The sequence below is a fragment of the Corapipo altera genome, unplaced genomic scaffold (assembly GCF_003945725.1).
Source record: "Corapipo altera isolate COAL_440 unplaced genomic scaffold, ASM394572v1 67, whole genome shotgun sequence".
Classification (NCBI taxonomy): domain Eukaryota; kingdom Metazoa; phylum Chordata; class Aves; order Passeriformes; family Pipridae; genus Corapipo; species Corapipo altera.
The window spans coordinates 3,525,686-3,545,072 of NW_020884906.1; the positions used below are offsets into that span (position 1 = coordinate 3,525,686).

The following is a 19,387-nucleotide window of genomic DNA, read 5'->3' on the forward strand; positions in this document are numbered from 1 at the left end:
CACAAAGAGCCTTGTGAGTATTTGAGGTGGTGGAGAAGGGGCACCTTGTAAAAGCAAGACACAGGCAGATCATGCCACAACACAAACCAGCCAAGAAACTGGGAAGATAATCTCTGCAGCAACGTGTTGATGGTAAAGTGGAGATAAGATGGAATTCCTTGGCGTTGGCAGAAGGAGGTTCTACCTTCTAAGATACAATATGAGGAATCTGCATTTCACACGTATATAGGGGAGGAAAAAAGGGGGTTAGATGTGCTTTGCAAGCAGAAGATTTAAACCTTTTCCTACAGCTTGGATGTGGTGATCTACAGAGGAAAAAAAAAAAGGCAAAAACAGAGTTCAGGTTGTTTACCCAAAGGTTGGTTAGGATGAAGAAAAAAAAAAAGAAGAAAGAAGTTTTCAGGCAATCTATCATCAGAAATCACTGTGGAGATTTCTACTTGGATAGGAGGAGAGTTTCCTTTGTAAAAGCTAAAAAGAAAAACAAGGCCAAAAATTAGCATTCTGTTTAAAAAAACCCCAAAGCAATACATCAGTTTTTAAAAGAAAATGGAATCGGTTGGAGGATCATGGTGATCATTTCTGGTTTGGCCACTCAGCCTTAGCAACGCCAGTTGTCATCTTTCTCTCCATCACAGAACAATTGTTTACACTTGTGCAAAATCATTAATTGCAAAAGAACCTTTCAAGTGCTGATGAGATCAATGTAACACAGGGCTATTACTGAAAGTATAACCTTGCATGTAAGGCTTTAATTACAGTGATGATGCACAACGTAGAGAGAATCCTGCTTACTTCTCCCAGTCCAAGCTGCATGGGGAGGACTGGCACTAAAAGTTAAAAAAGCATTGTTTAACTGTGCCACTGGTGCATTTACTATGGAAATCAATAAGCCAAGGGAAAACAAACAAACAAACAGAAGATTCTATGCAATTTGTAAATGTCTGCTTTCAAAGTAAACCACATGAAAATTTCATTTAAATATTTTGGAGTGAAATGTTCAGGTGATGAATATCGGGAAATCTCCTACAAAATCAGTGAAGTTTGCATCAGTTGAATATACTTTGGTTACCTCTGCACCTGTGTCTTTTTTTTCTTAATATAGTTGAAAACCAGTATTATTTTTGTAGACTCCATAATGCCACATTATTATTTCATCTGCCGGGTGATTTCTCAGTTAATGTGGATAAAATCAACAAAAAATTAACTGCTAGAAAAATCTTGTTTAACAAATACTTGGCTGAAGTGCTCAGCTCCTTAGAACACAGAGGATGTTGAGAATATTTTATTATTCATTATTAAGAATGATGAAGAGACATCGCTCTCTTAATCCATCAAAGCCCAAAAGGAATTTATGTCGTACAGAAAGGGAATAGAAAAACCTAAGTTATATTCCCTAGAACGAGGTCAATGTTCATTCCTGGAGATCCAGAAAACGCACTTTGAAGCACATAATTACATGTGGGAAACGATCTATAAAATTACAGAAGCAGAAAAAAAAACCCTCTCATGGAAGACAGAACATGTGCCAAGGTCTTGGCAGCTCTTGGGGTGTCTGTGGGGGTTGTACCCAGAGTTCAACATTTTCAAAGAAAAGAAATATAAACATTCTTCCTGCACCTACAGAAGCTCGCATCTGAATTTGTAATTGGGGCAATTACCAACTAAATTACCTGCCTGCATATGGAATTGGGCAATCTGGTACTTGAACTTGCATTTCTGTGGTAGGACAGCCTTGCTGATGGTGTCCCCGACTTTCACTGCGATCCACCCAGGAGATCAAAGGGCTGAGGGCCCAGAGGTTTCTGGGTCCTGATGTAGCTGAGTCACCTGTTGAGTCTGTTGTGTCACAGAATTAGTCATTCCCACTTGGGAATGACTGCAGGAACAGATATTGCCACATTTACAGGCAGCAGAAAGGATGAGCTTCTGAAGGTTTCTACTGCAGGACAAAACTCAGTAGTGACTCAGAACCTGCACCCTGCTCTGTTAAATTCTACATCATCTGAGTTTAAAACCAACATAGCTGCAAAATGCCTCTTTATAATACAAAGAGAATCAGATCAATTGTTTAGTCTCATTCCAGCATTTGTTTCCAACAGTTCTTTCCCACAGGAGAAAATTACTAGAAAAGCATTGGAATCATCGAGTTCAGGAGCAGAGACAACCTTGCAATAGATGCTGCTCCAGAAAAGTCCACAAAACTGCTACTCCCTATATTTCACAGACACTTCCCACCCTCACACAGAGAAGTTTAGGCCTCAAGTAAAAGCCCAAGGGACACAATAATTACCATTAGAAAGGGGATAGAAAAGGTGAAGTGTGTTACCAATGATCTGTTCCTCTGCTGAGAACAAATATGTTTGTTAAATGACTCCAGCAAGAGTGTGTTGAAAATAGAGGAGGGAAAAAAATTAAAAGCCCCAATGATCTCTGCCAGTCCGACCAGAGAGAAAATTCCTTCTTTCCTAACCCCAAATCAGGCAATCAGCCTAAGTCTGGGTGTGGGAGCAAGACTCATCAGCCAGGCATGTGTAAGAGTTTAATACCACTTGCCAAATCCACCCTCAAGCTGTGGCCAACCTCCAGTGCTTCAGAAAACGATAGAAAAGAGGGTTCAGAAAGATGCAAAAAGAAATTTTGGGCTTTCCATAGGGCTTAGTTGTGATGAACTAGACAGAAAAAAAAAGTAAAAAAATCCAGTTCACATTGTACACCCTGAGGACGACAATATTTGCACTCCATTCTGTTGTCAGAAAAAAAGAAAGGACCAGAGCTTTTAGGCAAACTTCAGAGAGATGTGATGAGATTCTAGTTTGGATAGGAAGGGAATGTCTTTTGTAAGAGCTATAAAACCCACCCAAATCAGCAAGACAAAAAAAAAATTAATACTCATGGGTTTAAAATAGTCAGTACAGCCCAAATTTAAAAGTAATAATAACCAAATAGTATGTTTTTCAGTGAGTTTTGATATACCCCTGAGAAAAAAAAAAGTACTCAAAATACACATCAAAATGGAAAACATCCTTTTGTCTGGTACAGTTACCTCGTGAGAATCCACACACTGTGGTGTTTGTAAAAAATAAACATGAAATGAAGCAGAGCTCAAGCAGCTTTTCAAACCCATTGGGGATAGCTGTAAATCAAACACTCATGACTTAAAACACCAGGTGAAACACCTACCTCGAGCTTCCCTCCTGATCTGTGATCTCTGCTGTTCACTCACTGAGCTCCTTTCATTTTACCTCTTCTTCAGCTTCGGAGCCTCACGATGGAAAACGCTTCCAGCTTATAACAACATCTCCCTGGGAAAAGCAGTTCCGAGGAAAGGCACACACATAGTTTATGAGAATGCTTTGCAGGGCCACTCTCAGTTATCAGAGGACATCCCTAAGCCTCCTTGAAGCTGATGGGATTACTTCCCAGTGACACTGCTATCAGAAAGAAGGGAATCTGTCCTGTCAGCTTGAAAATGTATAAATATTCTGTGTGGCCCCCTACTGAGGGAAGCTTTGCCAAGAGCTGGTTGGCCTTGATTTACTCCAGCTGATGCACATCATCTCAAAATCTGGGTGTCCCAAGTACAACCCTTCACTGGTTTCTGATCAGTAACATGGCTCACCTGAAGGTGGAATTACTCTCTTAAAGCCTCACCAGAGGCCCCTTTGGTAGCTGAGTTCCCAAAAACTCAGCTTTGTGTCTTCTGTGGCACTCTGGGGTTTTCAACCTGTTCATTTGTTAGTAAGGCAAAGGAGTGGAGTGTCCCTGAGCAAATGGTGGTGCCACAGGAATTGATTTCAGTGGCTTCAAGTCACATCTGATGTCACAAACCAGTCACATCCCTCCTGTCCTCTGTAACAACATCAGCATGAACTCAGCACAGGAGACAGAGCAGCTGGACCCACGTTCCCTCATTAAAAACATGCCCATTTCTTTTGGGTTTGCTCATCTTGTATGGTCTACTTGTGGCCTGCCTTTTATCCCACCTGTGCATGGTCATTGTTGATAGAGTAGAATATTGATTACAGCTGAACCTGATTTAATTGGTGTTTGGTAACTCCATGAATTGAGCCATTATGTATCCAGCACTGCAAGGATGAACAGACCAGTCAGTTATTATTCCAGAGGAAAGGCAACATGAAGTGGGAGGCTGGAAAGACAGCACAAAAGTCATGAGTGGGTGAAGGAAACCAAAGCTTGGGTGGAGCAAAAAGAAAGGGGCAGGGTGTGAATTGGGATGGTGGTGAAGCTGCAGGCAAGGGTGACACATCCTGCACAGTTATTACAATGTTATTAATTATCCCTCATGCCTGACATTCCTTTAGCACCAGGCTGCCATGGGTGGAGGCTGATGGGTTGAAAGAGGCACCGTTCTCCTCCTACCCTTGTGCAATTCCAACCACAGTAATAACTGGTAAATCCCTGGAGATAAGGCCCTTTGATTTATTAATTCCTCCTAAATTTGATTTGAGCTTTCTCGAGGTGTTCAACACTTCCTGTGTCCATGAATGTTATTCATCTGCCGAAGCCAAAGCATGACAGACATACTGGTTTTTGCACTTATTGAGCTCACTGAGGCCAGTCTTTCTTGTCCATACTATGCTCACTGGGGGGGTGTGGCCTAATTAAGAGATGGAGTAGTTAAAAGGAAAATTAGAAACATGGGCCCATTTCCCTTCCTTTTTCTCACTGATAAAATTCCTAACTGACAGGAAAAGATGGTTTTCCAGTAATTGCATCAGCCCTGTTTCTGGTTGGCACAGGCACTCCCAAAGCTCAGTGACCAATCACTGACTGTGCCAGGGTTTGAACAAAAAGAACTTAGTTTTTTAGGAAAACTTCAAATAACACACAGCATTTTTACAGGCACTGCAGTAAAATACACTGTGGTCACCTCTCTTTCAACATGTTTTAAAGATTCCTATTTGGGAAACAAGAGCTAGAATAAAAATTGGAAAGTTTTCTTATAATTTGTTGTTTTCTTTAGGACGATGATTTACTGTGCTCATGGTATCAGCTGCCTCAAATCTCTTTTATAGTTTTCTGATTTTTAGGAGCTGGGCAGAGCATAGCCTTTGATTCCTGAGGGAGATTTCTTAGAAAATCTATGGAAAATGTTAGATTTTGGCAGATGAATCAAACTTCTCCAGCAAAAAGGTGTGACTGTAATGCAGATTCTCTTGACTACAGAGTAACCATACACTAGCAGAATAAATGATTGATAAAAAAAAGTTGTACTGTAACATTTAAAGCTGAGGTGCAGTAATTACTCCATGAATTGCTAAACTGGGGATGTAGTGCAGTAATTGCAATCATATTGTCACAGACAGAACTATGTTATCTTTATTGCCCACGATACCCATGACATGAAATTTTGATTGCTCATAAACCTCTCCTAGGCACAATTTTATGAATGATTATAAAATAAGAAAATAAAATTTTAGTCACCCAGTTACATGTTTTATTTTATAAAACACAAGAACTCAGTAAGTCACCAGGCATTCACATATCTTCAATATCCCGAGCTCCAACCTCTTCCAAGTTCCCACCATTGAACCTCCCCTTCCAAAGCCATATCCCTTCTCTTGCTCTGCCTTAGCTTTACTCCTGTGTTTTAGACTGGTAATTCAAGGTTTTGCTCCCACCAAAATTATGAAGATGAAAGAGCCAGCACAGAGGCAAAATATCAGTCTTGCCCTCATACAAAAAGAGCTGGTTCCTCATTCCCCACAGGAATCCAGGAGGATATGGGAGCCCAGCCAAGACATCAGCTCGCCCCACGAGAGACAAGTCTCACAGCTTCAGGAATCTTCTGGAACCGGCCAGATATCATCAGTCAGCTCCAGCTTGTTCCTGAAAGACAGTGACACTTCCTGCTGGGCTCCCAAAGCACCTGTGGGAATCACTGCTTGGTGCCCATGGAAGATGTTCTTGGCAATGTATCCAAAAACTGCAGCTCCCAGCTCAGCTGGCTGGGGGTGATTTGCCCTCCAGCCCGGGGTGAGGCTCAGCTGAGCCTTCCTCCAGCACATTGGTGCCTCACCAGCTGGGAATGATCCCTCTGGACTCTGGTGCCTTTTAGTTCACTGTCTGTAACAGGCAGATACAGTTTTGGTGCCAGTATTTGTGTTAACAAACATTATATATTGAGGTGATCAGATATTACACTAACTGCAGCCGTATAAAGATCTAAGAGAGCAGACTCACATCATCTATTTTACTCACTGCTTCATGGTTCTGGGCCCTACTCAAGGGCCCAGCTTGGTGTGTTCTTCACTATACAGTACCATGATATATTTGAAGGGTTTGCTCTACTGTCACTTTTACTGGACCAGATTTATTTTTCATCAGAGGTCTGAGATATACCACTAACACATTAATCATATGTCACTCATCCCACAGGAACACAGAAAACAAATGGAAACCAGCCATTCCTTTCCTAACATGGTCAGCTCTCATTAGCATGGGAATTTGTTATTTGTTTTGCTGTTTGTTTCTGTTGTTTTCCGAAACTACTTCTGCAAATAATCTGAATGAAAAGGAGATAATTCAGAGACACCTTCTTTGTAAAAAAAAAAAAGGAAAAGAAAAAGCCTCACTACATAGTGATCTTATAGATTTGAAGTACAAATCTACAAGATTAAATCTGTCTTGAAATACGATTTACTGGCTTGAAATACCAACGTACTCAATATTTGCACAGTGAGAGTTTTATGTATTGCCAGATTGTGATGACAGAAAAGAATATTTTGTCATTTACATTTACTAAACTACACAGAGACTACAACTATTTGGGTACTGTATGGTTTTGAACAGATAAAATGGATAAAACAAGCCATGCATCACTCATTGCAGTGACCCAAGGTTATTACTGAAACTGTATTGTGAATTCTACACTTCTCCATCAGTCACAAGCAGATTCTGTACTTGTTAAAATCAGTTGCAAAGCTGGCACTAGTGCTTCAAAAAGACCACTTTAGGGAAAACAGATAACGGTAGAGCCCCTGCAGTTTCGGCTGTGGTTTGGTTTGGTTTTCTAAATGCACGTGGAAGGAACAGGTCTCATTTACTGAAACTTTGCCTTTTGGCGTGCGTATGAAACAAGAGTCTGAGCTCCAGACTATCCCCTCCCATCAGTGACAGAAACAGTCGCACATTTCAAAGGCACCTCCCCTGCAAGGCCAAGGAACCTTTTGTTATGTAAATGCAACTCGCTTGTTTGTTTTTTGTTGATGTTTTTAAATGCCAAGTTGTAGATATGCGTGTTGTGTTAAACACATCAAACAAGGAACCAGGACATCGGTCTCCTGCATTCTGAGTTCTGCTGTAGACATGGATAGTTTGCTTAAGGTTGCATTTCAAACGGCAGCTCTTTGATGCTTTAAATGCCTGGCTGAACAGTCACCATTAACACAAGAAGGTGGGAACACGAAGTCAAATGGAGATTACTGGCAGGAGAGGGACATTAACAGGGGTTGCCAAACTGAAATAGCTTCTACCTCAAAATTACTTCAGTAAAAAAGCACAGGCAAAAGCAAAAACTGTCACTGTCAGTGTTGATATTTAAAACCTTCATTGTTACTGTGAGTGGTAAGCGGGAAAATACAGTTCTGGTTCCCTACAATGTGGGAAAGGAATTCTTACGTGGATGTGGACTGTGCCCTCACCAAGGATGGGAAATCCCGGGATCTGAGCTGTGCTCCTGGATGGTGGGACAGGCAGCCTGTGCAGTCACAGTGCAGAGCTGGAAGTGCAAAGCCATGGCACAACATTGCACGAGTTTCACTAAAGGGTCACTAAGACTTTTTCAGCCCTATTGTTTCCAAGTTAAAAAGAAAATCATTAGTGTGCTTTCTGGGCTCCAGAGCCACGTGGAAGTTTCAGCAGGTGGAGATTGGAGTGCAGAATTTTTCAAATAGAAACAGCAGCTTGAGTTCTCAAAATAACTGTTGAATTATTATTTTCAGAATTTTGATTTTCTAGGAAACACATAATATTTATAGATAAATTAAATCTCTTTTTTTTATCAGAGGGTATATGATCCATCGAGTATTCATTCATTCTGGCTGTGATTCTTCTTCGGTGTTGTGTGTCACACCTGAAACCCCGGGGATGACAGCAGCCTGGGGAGGGGAACACAACCTCACCATTGTTCCATTTCATCATGTTTCCAGTCTGTGCCCACACAGGGGAGGGTGGTTTCTGGCTATCAAAGGCTCAGATAAACAACCACCGGGACCCAGCCCAGCCCTGGGCTGTTCTCCACTTTATTCTTTAAATGTGGCAATCCCCCAGTCTCACTGGTGTCTCCTGTAGCACTTGATAAATGTAGAATCTGGTTCATTAAGTGCCTTGTTCAGAGGTCAATAACCATCAACAGTCTTCATGAAGCCAAACTGGGATGTTAAAGAAAGGAGTAAAGGACAAGCCACCTTCTGCCTTAAATATGGTTTTATCATATCCTGCAAATGAAGGGCTTTGAGAAATTTTCCAATCTGATCAAAGAGCTGTGTAATACATCCCTTCACAGTCCAAACTATGTGGGCTCCAAGGGTGGAATTTTCAAAGAAACATGCAGAAGAACCTGTTGCCCCAGATAAGTTAATTAACAAAACCAGTAATGGCTGGAGTTCTGAATTCCATTGTTCTTCTAACCTTCTCTTGCCACTGGGTTATAATTTGTTGTAAAAACCTTACATTGGCAGCTTCACTTTATCAAAAGCTGTAACCCTGTAATACTCTTCTCTTCTAATTGTGTAGGAGACTGTGCATAAAATTAAATAATCTGATTCCACTGTAAATATGGATACACTTGTGCATAACACCCAGGGAGGCACGGAATCAAAACCTGTGAATGTCTTTCAGTACCCATGAGGAGAGTAGTGGGTCAGAGCAGCACAGCAGAAACCAAAGCTCTTGGGAACCAGATTACATTAATGTGCCAAAAACAAGGAGTTGAGTTTGTGTATCTCTACCTTTAGGACTTACACTAGGACAACTCCCTTTAGGCAGTTTTCCCCTCCTACAGTTCTGTTTTCAGTATCTTTAGCCTACTTACTACCTATGCTCAATTTTCTTCCCCCTGTCTTTTCTGGAGGAGCTCACAATTTGCAAAGTTCCCACTCACTCCACACAGACACACTCAGGGAGTGTTCACTTTCTGGTGAAATTTGCTATCAAAGACAACCCTACAGCACTCGAGATCCAGAAGCCTCTTTCACACAAGTTCTCCTTGTTAGATATGCAAAGGAGGTCCTTGAAGAGCTATTACAGAGTGTGAAAAGAAACATAAAATTTGGTCCACTCTTTCTGTTTCTATCTCAGCATCAGACCGAAACAAAGGGAAAAAATCCTCCCCTAAAATACTACATCCTATCCTAAAATACTACAGCCACTTCCTTGTAAGACACTTCCCAAATGCTGGGTAGCAGCAGAGTTGGCACTGTCTGTGGATGGTGTTACAAGTGCCAGTCAGAACACTTCAAAAGTTTGGAAATGTGATTCAGTGAGGATTTCAAGCACTTCAAGTACCACTCCAGACCAGCTAAGATGGAAGTCAGCTGAAACACAGGCTCACCCTTCCTTACTATGTTTTCTGGATGATTCTTTGGTTATGACAGGCCTAGAATTAACAAAATATATCTGCTGTCTGTTCCGTGCCACCTGGAATGCAGAGCTCTGCTCTGAATATCTTTATATAAGGATATGTGAGAGGACAGGGGAAAGAACAAGCTAAGTTTTGGATAACCCCCCAAAATCTCCTGACTGGAGTTAATTTTAAGTTGTAGGAAAAGGTTCTGGCTGTCCTTTCTTAACCATGGCAGTGTTTGTAAGAGCCACTCGTGTGCCAAGTAACTTTACCACCACCATAAAAAAGGCATAAGGCTGAGAGGATCTGGGAGCTGGGTTTGGGAATGAACATCCAAACTCAGCAGAAGTGCTGTTCCATAAATGGGCAGCAGCTCTGGCCTTAAATTGTCATGAAAATACAGGAGAATGGTGCTGTTGCCCTCTGCTTATGGGCCTCATATTGTGCTTCAATTCAACTGCAAAAATTTCTAACAGGGAAATTACTAAAAACACCTAAAGGGATTTGCAAGCCAAAAACAATCTAAAGTGAGACTTGATCTTCCAAATGCCACAATTCAGATTTACTTGGTCCAGTGCCCTGTCCTTAAAATTACCTTTATAGTTATCACCATGCCTACACTGGGAACTGCATCAACTTAATTAAATAGCTTTTTTTATCTGGTTTCAAGTTGATCAAGTTAATTTAGCATAAAAATCCTATGTAGATATGTAGCTTGGTTTTTATTCTCTACTAATTGTCAGTGAATAACTTATGAAAATATTACTTCCATGTCTTATGTCAAACAAGAAAGGCTTATTGAAGAAACTAAAAGGCTGCATTGAGGTTGTTGCAAAAGTATGAGATGTCTAAGGAAACTGTCATATCTCATTACCAAAATCAGGATCCTAAAGAACAAGAATGGTTCTTTTATGTAATTTAAAGAAGAAAAAAGATGACTTGATTAAAAAAAGCCTCAACACCTACAGTAACCAAAAGTATAAAACCTCAATAGAATTCTGGCCTTTAAAAATCCATTTACAAAACAAAATAAAAATATTTTGACCAGATTCACTAAAATCTTAAAAAGAAGGAAAATGGTGTAACTGAAAGAATATCACAGGTCCAGATTTCAATACCATGATCCAGATGTTATCAAGTTACTGTAGTGATCATAGTCCAGTTTTAAAATTTGCTTATAGAACCACGAAGGTCAAAAGGAGTCTCATCACTGCTGTTTGTAATGCAGTTGTCAGTGCAGCATTGCTGTAGCTGGGAGCAACTCAGGAAATGAGAAAGACAGGCCGAGGGCAGGTAGAATGTTTCTATTAGACCAGCTGGGTATAACTGGGAAAAAGCTTGCAAGCTTTGAGGCATACAAACCTCTCCTCAGGCTAAAAGCTTTTGAGGGAAAGGTGGGGGCTTTTTTTCCCCCCTGTTTTATCAATTGATCAAATGCTCTTTCTCCCTTTCCTGTTTATTATTTCACACAGACAGGCATTAGCCTCAGATAAAAGAAATATAAAATAACAAACATATAAGACAGAACCAAACAATGCTTGCCTTCGACAAAGGAGTATTTTTAAGTTGAAGGCACCTGCTCAGAACTGGCAGTCTCTTCTTGACAGTCTCCTGTGTTCATCAGCACCTTTGGTAGCTTGGAACTTTGAACCTCCCGTTTCTTACCACGGTCTTTATCCGAAAAGAAAAGATAAAACACAAGTTTTGAAATATCTTTTTCGTTTATGTGGAACAAAAAAAAAAAAAAAAAAAAGCTCAAAGCAGTCCCAGGTACCCGGCCAGTACCACAGAAAGCTGTGTGTGGGCAGATTAGAGACTGAAAGGATGGGATCACTTGAGAGGAGGGTAAGAGGAGCCAGTCACATGCAGATGATGAAAGACTGATGAGCAGTGGAAGAGAGGGGAAGGGGAGCAGAGGTGCTGATCAGGGAAGAAAGGAGGAAACAAGGGGCACGTTGTGGGCTCCGCTCAAAATGTTGCCGCTCATCGTTAGCTCCCCCGGCCGCTGGAGGTCTGAGCCCCTCGGAAAAGGCAGAGTCACGAGCAAAAAACGGGAATCGGCTGAAGGATTTTTGACGAGCTGTCTCGCCAGCAGGAAATGCAGATTTATTGCTGCTGAGCGTTTTGCAATAAATACAAGTGTAGTTCTCGAAGTATATTAAAAAAAACCAACCAAACAAAAATAAATCTTCATCCCAACCTTATCAACATCCAGTATTTTTGAATTTCATTTTGAAACCCCACTTTGTTTTGCAACATACTGTGCTTTGTTCACTTTAACACAGCAGCAGGTTTTGAAAATATAATTGAAATATTTTCATTCGCTGATATTTTTTTCCTGTATCATGAATTTATATCACATCAGGACATTTAAAAAATGCTCTGATGTGGGAAAAAAAGAGTCAAAATAATGACTTTTCCTGTAGCACATGCTTTTCCTGAGATAGGAAGTTTGATTCAAAGCATACCCCGAAATTAGTTGGACGCCCATTGACTTCAGTGGAGCAGATCTATGAGGAGATCTTGAAGAATAGAAGGAAGAAATTAGTGACAACAAATCGAAGGAATTCCTCTTTAAACAATGCCTTACAAATGTACACAAGGATCCCTCGGTCCTGCCTTTGATGTACAGCTCCCCAAAGCTTTAACTTTGCTACTACAGGAAAAGCAGAATTGGGCTCCCAAACCAGACAGGCACGAACCACATCTGTTCTCAGACACACTGGAATTAACTAATGAGATACTGATGCTGTGTGTTTGCATCTGGACTGGCAAGTCTGCACCAAACTCCTGCAAATACAACATGAAATAATTATGGGCCCTCATTTCTGTGACTTGTCCTACGGCCCTGGGTGAAGTCAAAGCCTTGTTGGTGCTGTTTTCCAGAAATATCCATTACATTTCATATGTAAAACTTAAAGCTATTTGGGACAGTATTTACTGAGCTAAAATTAGACCTACCAAACCAGGACATCTTCGTTTCACAAACCTGATCATGTTCTCTTCTGGACAAACATGTAAAGACACAGAAAGCTGAAGCTGAACAGACTCATGGGCAATATGTACTATTGCTTGGACCAAAAAAAAAAATGAAATCGGGTTAATATGAGCACCCAAGCTGATTTTAACTTGTGGCTCACTGAAAACAAAGCTTTTGTAATGGGGATGTTGATACGACCTTAACTGTAACAGCACAAACACTGCTACTGAAACACAGTTTGGAGTAAGCTCCATCAAGGAGTGTTTTGTAAATGAATAATGACTTTGCTTAAAGCTAATCAACATCAAGTGTGTTAAAAAAGATGAAATAGTGCTGGAAGGCAGTGGGAGGTAGAGGAGCCTCAAAGTGCAAACAGGTGCTGATCTCCCTTCAGGGGGGATTGAGTGGCACAGACCTTACAGGCCTGTCACTTCTGATCAAAGCAAGCTCCAAGACCACATAATCACCATCACCCACCTTTTAAAGGATGCCCTGATTTATCATCTGTCACTGTTAATAACTTAGCTACTCTGTCTAAAATACTTAAGAACATTACACAAGGATAACATTTCAAAAATTTCTTTTTTTTTTTTAAGAAATGTGTAAATGTTTCAAACTAAAATGCACTGAAGTTCATCCTTTGAGGCCATCTGTTGTTGGAGACCACCTGTCATCAAACGACCACCTGAGCACATAATATCCCATCATTACAGAACTATCCCCTTGAAGCCATGGATTTTAAGGGTTAGAAGAAGAAGGGTGTGTGTTACAGACACTGTTGTTACTGGGCTGTTCATGGAGTTTGAAGCCACGGGATGACAGCCATATGTGAATAATGGCTGTATAATAACATACATATGAAATGTTGCTTTGGGAAAAATCTGATAAGAGATCTGAACATTCCTTGACCGAGCTCCTCACATCCTTTCAACCATGGTGCTTGCACTGTACTGTTCAAAGTGTGCTAACATGTCACATCTCAAACTAAACCCTGAAACTACTGAGTTTAATTATATTTCTGTTTATAAGAAGCATCAGTATTTCACAGAGAAACAAGACTTTTACTACTGTAATTAGAATTTTGTGGGCTTTTTTTCCCCTGAATCCCATTTTTCCCTGCTGATCTCACACTCCTACCTCATCAATCTCTCTTCAGTAAACAAAACTATTCTTCCAAGCTGCCCTTACCAGAAAAAGGAACTTTTTACCTTTCTTCTATCTGGCCCTAAGATACAAATCTCCCCCTGAATGCTGAGACACGACAACACAGTTTGGGACAATTTCTACCCCTTGAGAGTAATGTACTGCTCACACAGGAGAGAACAGAGCACCTGTACACAGGCCTGTGGCAAACACCTGATTCTTGATTTCCAGTGTATGTAAACACTAACAGAATGCATTTCTTTTAGAATTTTTATCTGATAAATGCCTTGACAGCACCTGAAGAAACATCCTATAAAACTCAACGAATAAAAACACTGACACGATTTCACTACGATTTAAAATCACTGTGAAAATTAAGAAGTTTCAATAAAGAATATTTTTGAGATATTGTCTTAATTTTTTGTTTTGTTATTATCATTCAACTAATATGCAGCCTTCTAAGACAAGAATAAATTCTTTGTTAATGATTAATAATGCTATGTTAAATTAATGAAATGTTGTGAAAGTAAGTATATCACTTTCCATTAACAGTTGTAAGCTTCCAATTCCTTAAGTAGCAACTTCAGTATTAAACTGTTAATACTGTTAGGAGTTATGGGACAGTGAGAAGTACAATTTCTGAAACAACTAGTTCTTAAGAGGTCCTTAAAGACAACCATTACACTCAGCTGCATTTACAGTGTACTAGTCCTGATGGAAAGAAATTACCACCATTATACACTTGAAGAATCTCATTTGCTTACCAGTAACTCCTCCCCAAATAGTAACTCCTGGATAACTGCAAACATGAAATAAAACCTGAATATTTAGCTTACAGCTTAGTAAGAATCTATTTGTAACACAATGCATCGAGCTGAGCTTTCATATTTGGCATTTTCATGGAACCTGCAGTTCTGCTCTGGTGACAATGAAGGGCCTCAGCTGACAACTGATTAAACTCAGGAAGGCAGCAGGAATCCAGCCACTGCTGAACATCCTTCTGCAGTTTTCCCTCCTCCAGGATCCCAGGAGCAGGCTGTAAGAATTCACCATCAGCAATGAAAGCAAATAATATTCTATAAGCTACAAAAACAGAGAGATCTTCAGTTCAGTGACTGATGTATTTTAGAGTGAAGCCTGAAACCATTCTCTGAACAAACCTGTCACTATTAAAACCAGCACTAACATTTACATGGGAGATTAAATTCGTGTGAGGCAGACACGTTCCTGGCAAGGTGACACGCACCACGAAACACAGATTTGAAGGGTTCCTGTAGCAATTTGCAACACACAGGTTATTTTAAAACTTTGTATTTCTTAGGATCTAATGCAAGTGATCTTCATCAGAACATACACAGATGCCCAGGCATTAATTCAGTAGTTTCAGAAGTGGATTCATTTAGTGCAGTGTCCTACTTTGGCTCCAGCAGGGTGTCCTCTGACAGGATTAACTTCCAAGGCACCTAAAAGCTGTGTATTAATCTGTGGCAAAAATATATTTTCTCTTCCCCCAAAAGATAAATTTTAGATTGAAAGCTGCTTTGCATATGTGCATTTTAAGTAAAGTTGATCAATAATACTTCCAATATAATTTTTGTCATTTGAGTTTCTAGTCATTGCTGGAAATACTTAAAAAGAGTACAAGAAGGCAAAAAAATTATCTGTCACACTACACAGATAAGTTGAAAAACGAGACCACTAATGCAGAACCTTTTGTTGCAGAGTTCCCAGCCACGAGATGACTGTCACAGGGATCCTCACTCTCCCCAAGTCCATTAAGACCTCTCTTCTGACCAAAAACCTGACCAAGGGTTTTCTAGAAGAGCCACTGTGAGAAAGTGAGGTTCTATTCCTGTCTCACCAGGTGAGCACACAGCCCGGTCAGTCACCTGCAGGGACAACTTCAGGTTCACACAGAATCATGCTCCACTAGAAACTTCTTGAAACTGTATTTACAATTTTATCCTTATCAGATAACTTTCCTAAAGTGGTGTTCAAATCCTGCGTTTGTTATTTCCCCATCTTCCCTGAGTCTTTTCACAAATAACAGTGATACTTTCAGTACTGTTTGAAGGAGGGGGGAAAAAAAATTCCCCGAAGGGTAGAGGCTGAATTGTATTCAAGCTGTGTTGAAGTGAGCCAGCTATCTTTAACATGCTGAACATACTCTATGCAAATTTAAAAGGGGTGTTAACCAAGGATCATTGTTGTAATCTCAGTGCTTTGTAAACATGGTACTACTCTACAGCACTGCAGCTTCTTACATCACTAAAGCTTCTTCCCATCCTGTTTTCTCAGCTGTAGAGGCTCGCAGAAAGATGCAACTTCAAAATCCGTTTATTTTATTCCAACTTGCAATTTCGAGTAAACGACTGTTCTCTCTGCTTATACTTGCAGGCAAGTATAACAACGACCATTGTGTTCGAAGTGTGCTTTTATCAAATAATCGAGGGAAAAAAAAGTTTATTAACCACGGAGCACATCAGAGAAAGTTTAGAACACACAAAATTATCAAACTAAAGAACATATTTTATTTTTAATAAAATAGTGGAGCATGAAAAATAATTGTATATTACAAATATATACAGCACAAAACTGTGCACCCCCAGCACAGTAAAGAGCATCACTCTATACAAAGCTTCCCTTTGCAGAATCTAGTGCTTCTTGATCTATTCATAGTGAGAATTTGTTTAACAATAGAAAGAGTCAATAAGCCCTTTGGGTCTCTTTGAATTGATCCCCCCCTTTTTTTTTGCACAAATCAGTCCAAACGTGTATAACATTGGCTTGATTTCCATTAAAAAGCCACAAAATGTAACACTAAAGGGTTTCTGAGGACTAGACCTCTTAGTTCTTTTGTTAAGAGATTTCTTTTGTTGTCTTTATGTACAGCAAAATACTTGTTTCTCTTTTCATGTCCTGGTAAGAAAAAAAAAATGTATTGCACATTATTCTTATTCACAAAGTTTGTGTCTGGTGCAGGAAGTTTCTCTTTTGGTGAAAGAATATTGGTGAGCATTATAGATTGAACCTATTTTTAGGCACTCCAAACCCACAAGGCTGAGTTGCAAAGGACTTTAAAGTTAGCACGGAAGTTGCTTTCCTGGATAGAATCCTTACTGAGGACAGGCCTCCTTGGGACCTTAGAGTCCCTGAAGAGACAATGCTCACTCGGGCACTTTTAAAACCAAATCGTTGCTCCACAAATCTTGGCTATACCTTGTTACTCAGAAACCTGTAGGAAATCCAGCTCAGCTACACGAAGCAGTTAATTGTTTGTTGTTGTGTTTGGTTTTTGTTTTATGTTGTTGTTTTTTTAATTCCTTTTTTTTTTAATCTGAGGGCTGGATGCAATACTTAACTACAAATTAGTAACAGAACAGACTGGTTTAATTCACAATATTTCTTTCACTGAAAACCTTTCCTTAAGTACATTTACCTTCAGTTTTTCACCAGGTCCTGAATTCAGCATGAGACACTTTTTGTGCCTTGAGATATCAAACTGCTCTAACAAAATAAGCACCATTCATTTTTTTAATTTCTGACTGCTACTGTGGACGTGTGTAAGTCTGTGAGATACAGTCTTCTCTAAAACCTGCTCACACACAAGTGGGTGGTTGTAATGTCGACTCGTATTTTGCAAGGTGAGTTTTCTGTGGATGCTGAGGTTTTTTGTAGATTCCACTACTCGTAATGACACTCGCAGGTTTTCTCCTACTTCGCTTCTTTAATCTCCGACTACAAACATTTTGCCAGGATTGAAGAGTCTTGGAAGTCCAGATCCACATGCCACTAGTAATGCCCACAACTAATAACATAAAAATTTTGACCATAAAGATTTCTACTGCTGGGATAGAATTATTCATCGTGCAGTCTAAATTTTTAGTCTGATTGTTCATCTTGCATTTCTGTTGAGTCGCCACAATTTTCCAATAATCCATGTTCAGTCTTTCATAAAAATAGCAAGCTATCACACAGGTTGCAGGCACTGTATACAAGACTGAGAAGACACCAATCCTGACCATAAGTTTCTCCAGCTTGTCGGTGTTTTCTCCACCTGTTTTCATCACCCTCCTGATATGGAAAAGGGCCACAAAGCCAGAAAGAATAAAAGAAGTGCCAATGATCAGGTAACAAGCCAAAGGAATGAGTACAAACCCCGTCAAGGCATTCACATCCATGCTGCCAACATAGCACAACCCTGTCAGCTCGTCTCCAGCCACCCTTCTCATAACTAGGATCATTATGGTCTTCACGGCCGGGATGGCCCAGGCTGCCAAATGAAAGTAGCTACTGTTTGCTTCGATTGCTTCGTGCCCCCACTTTTTCCCAGCTGCTAGAAACCAGGTTAAAGTCAAGATCACCCACCACAAGGAACTCGCCATACCAAAGTAATACAGCACCAGGAAGACAATGGTGCAGCCAGTGCTCTCCAGCCCTTCCTGGATGACATAGAGCTGCCCGCTGTCCCTGTCACAGGCGATGCTTTCAGCACCTGAAAAGAGGCGAATGATGTACCCCACCGAGTAGACACAGTAGCACATGGAGAGGAAGATAATGGGCCTCTCGGGGTACTTGAAACGCTGAGGATCTATCAGAAAAGTGAGTACAGTGAAAGCACTGGAGAAGAAGCACAGAATGGACCAGATGGCAATCCAAATGACAGCGAACTGTTTGTCATCCCTGCTCCAGTAAACATCAACCCCTGGAGTGCAGAGCGGCGCGCAGGAAGCGCTCTTTTCCACATGGTGGAACTTGCCGGGATTTTCGCAGGAGGTTCTGCTGAGGCTGTCCTTGTGCTGCTGCAGATCGTGGCCACTGCTGGGCCGCTGGGGACGAAACATGGGTGGTAGCATGCTGGACCCTCTGGGTGGCTCATCGGACCCGTTGTTGGGGGCTTCCATGCACAGGTAATTGGGGTCGTTCTTGTTGGGCAGTTTGCTGCAGTCCAAGGAGTCCGGCCACTTAAAATTGAACTGCTCCATAATAGGGGAGCACTTCAGCCTCGCCTGCTCGCACATCACCCTGCAGGCTGGGATGGGGGTAGAAACCTGCTCCGTGCACATCGGGGCGTAGAGGGAGCAGAGGAAAAATTTCAGATGGCTGTGGCAGCCGTACTCCACCAAGGGGGCAAACTCGTGCAGCTGGATGGCAGCTTCCCTCTGGTTTTCGTGCCCCATCAGGTTCGGCATCCTCGTCATATTGTACCCGATATCCTTGCACATGGGGATCTCTATGGGCTGGCACCTCCCGTCGCCGGGGCGGTCGATGTCCATGGAGCTGATGCCGGCGCAGAAGCGGCTGAGGCAGCAGAGCAGCAGGACGGTCCTGCCGGCGCTCCCGGCCGCCGGCCCCATCGCGGCGGTTCCCGTGGGGCCCGAGAGCGGCGCTGGGGGCTGCTCGGGGGTCACAGCAGCGGCCTCCCGGCCCCTGCCCGGCACAGCATCGCCCCCGAGCCGGGCGAGGGCGCGGGGCGGGGGGCGGCGGTGCGGGGCAGCATCGCCCGCGCCCCGCGGCGAGCGGGGGAAGAAGGGACGGTCCCCCCAGCCCACGGATGCGCGGAACTTACTGCGGGCAGCCCGGCAACTTTCTTTTCCCCGGGCTTCCACTTTCGCGATGCGTCTTCCCGACCACCCTTCCTCCTCCTCCTCCTCCTCCTGCTCTTCCTCCTTCCC

General features: G+C 41.6%; 1 protein-coding gene and 1 long non-coding RNA gene across 2 annotated transcripts; both read right to left on the minus strand.

Annotated features, from left to right (window-relative positions):
- Positions 1 to 1,746: 1,746 nt before the first annotated feature.
- Positions 1,747 to 3,756, minus strand: LOC113951373. The gene is made up of 3 exons (XR_003529126.1): positions 3,623 to 3,756; positions 3,184 to 3,305; positions 1,747 to 1,839 (listed from the first exon to the last, which is right to left on the minus strand). It is a non-coding gene; the product is annotated as an uncharacterized LOC113951373 (long non-coding RNA).
- Positions 3,757 to 16,142: 12,386 nt separating this feature from the next.
- On the minus strand, positions 16,143 to 19,147 carry FZD10 (frizzled class receptor 10). Its single transcript, XM_027652297.1, has one exon. It carries the CDS (start codon positions 19,067 to 19,069, stop codon positions 17,312 to 17,314), a length of 1,758 nt encoding a protein of 585 aa, XP_027508098.1. The 5' UTR covers positions 19,070 to 19,147; the 3' UTR covers positions 16,143 to 17,311.
- Between the last annotated feature and the right edge of the window lie 240 nt (positions 19,148 to 19,387).

What these genes read in the sequence shown, in the direction of transcription:
- FZD10 (XM_027652297.1), bottom strand. Translation starts at nt 19,069, where the DNA reads ATGGGGCCGGCGGCCGGGAGCGCCGGCAGGACCGTCCTGCTGCTCTGC.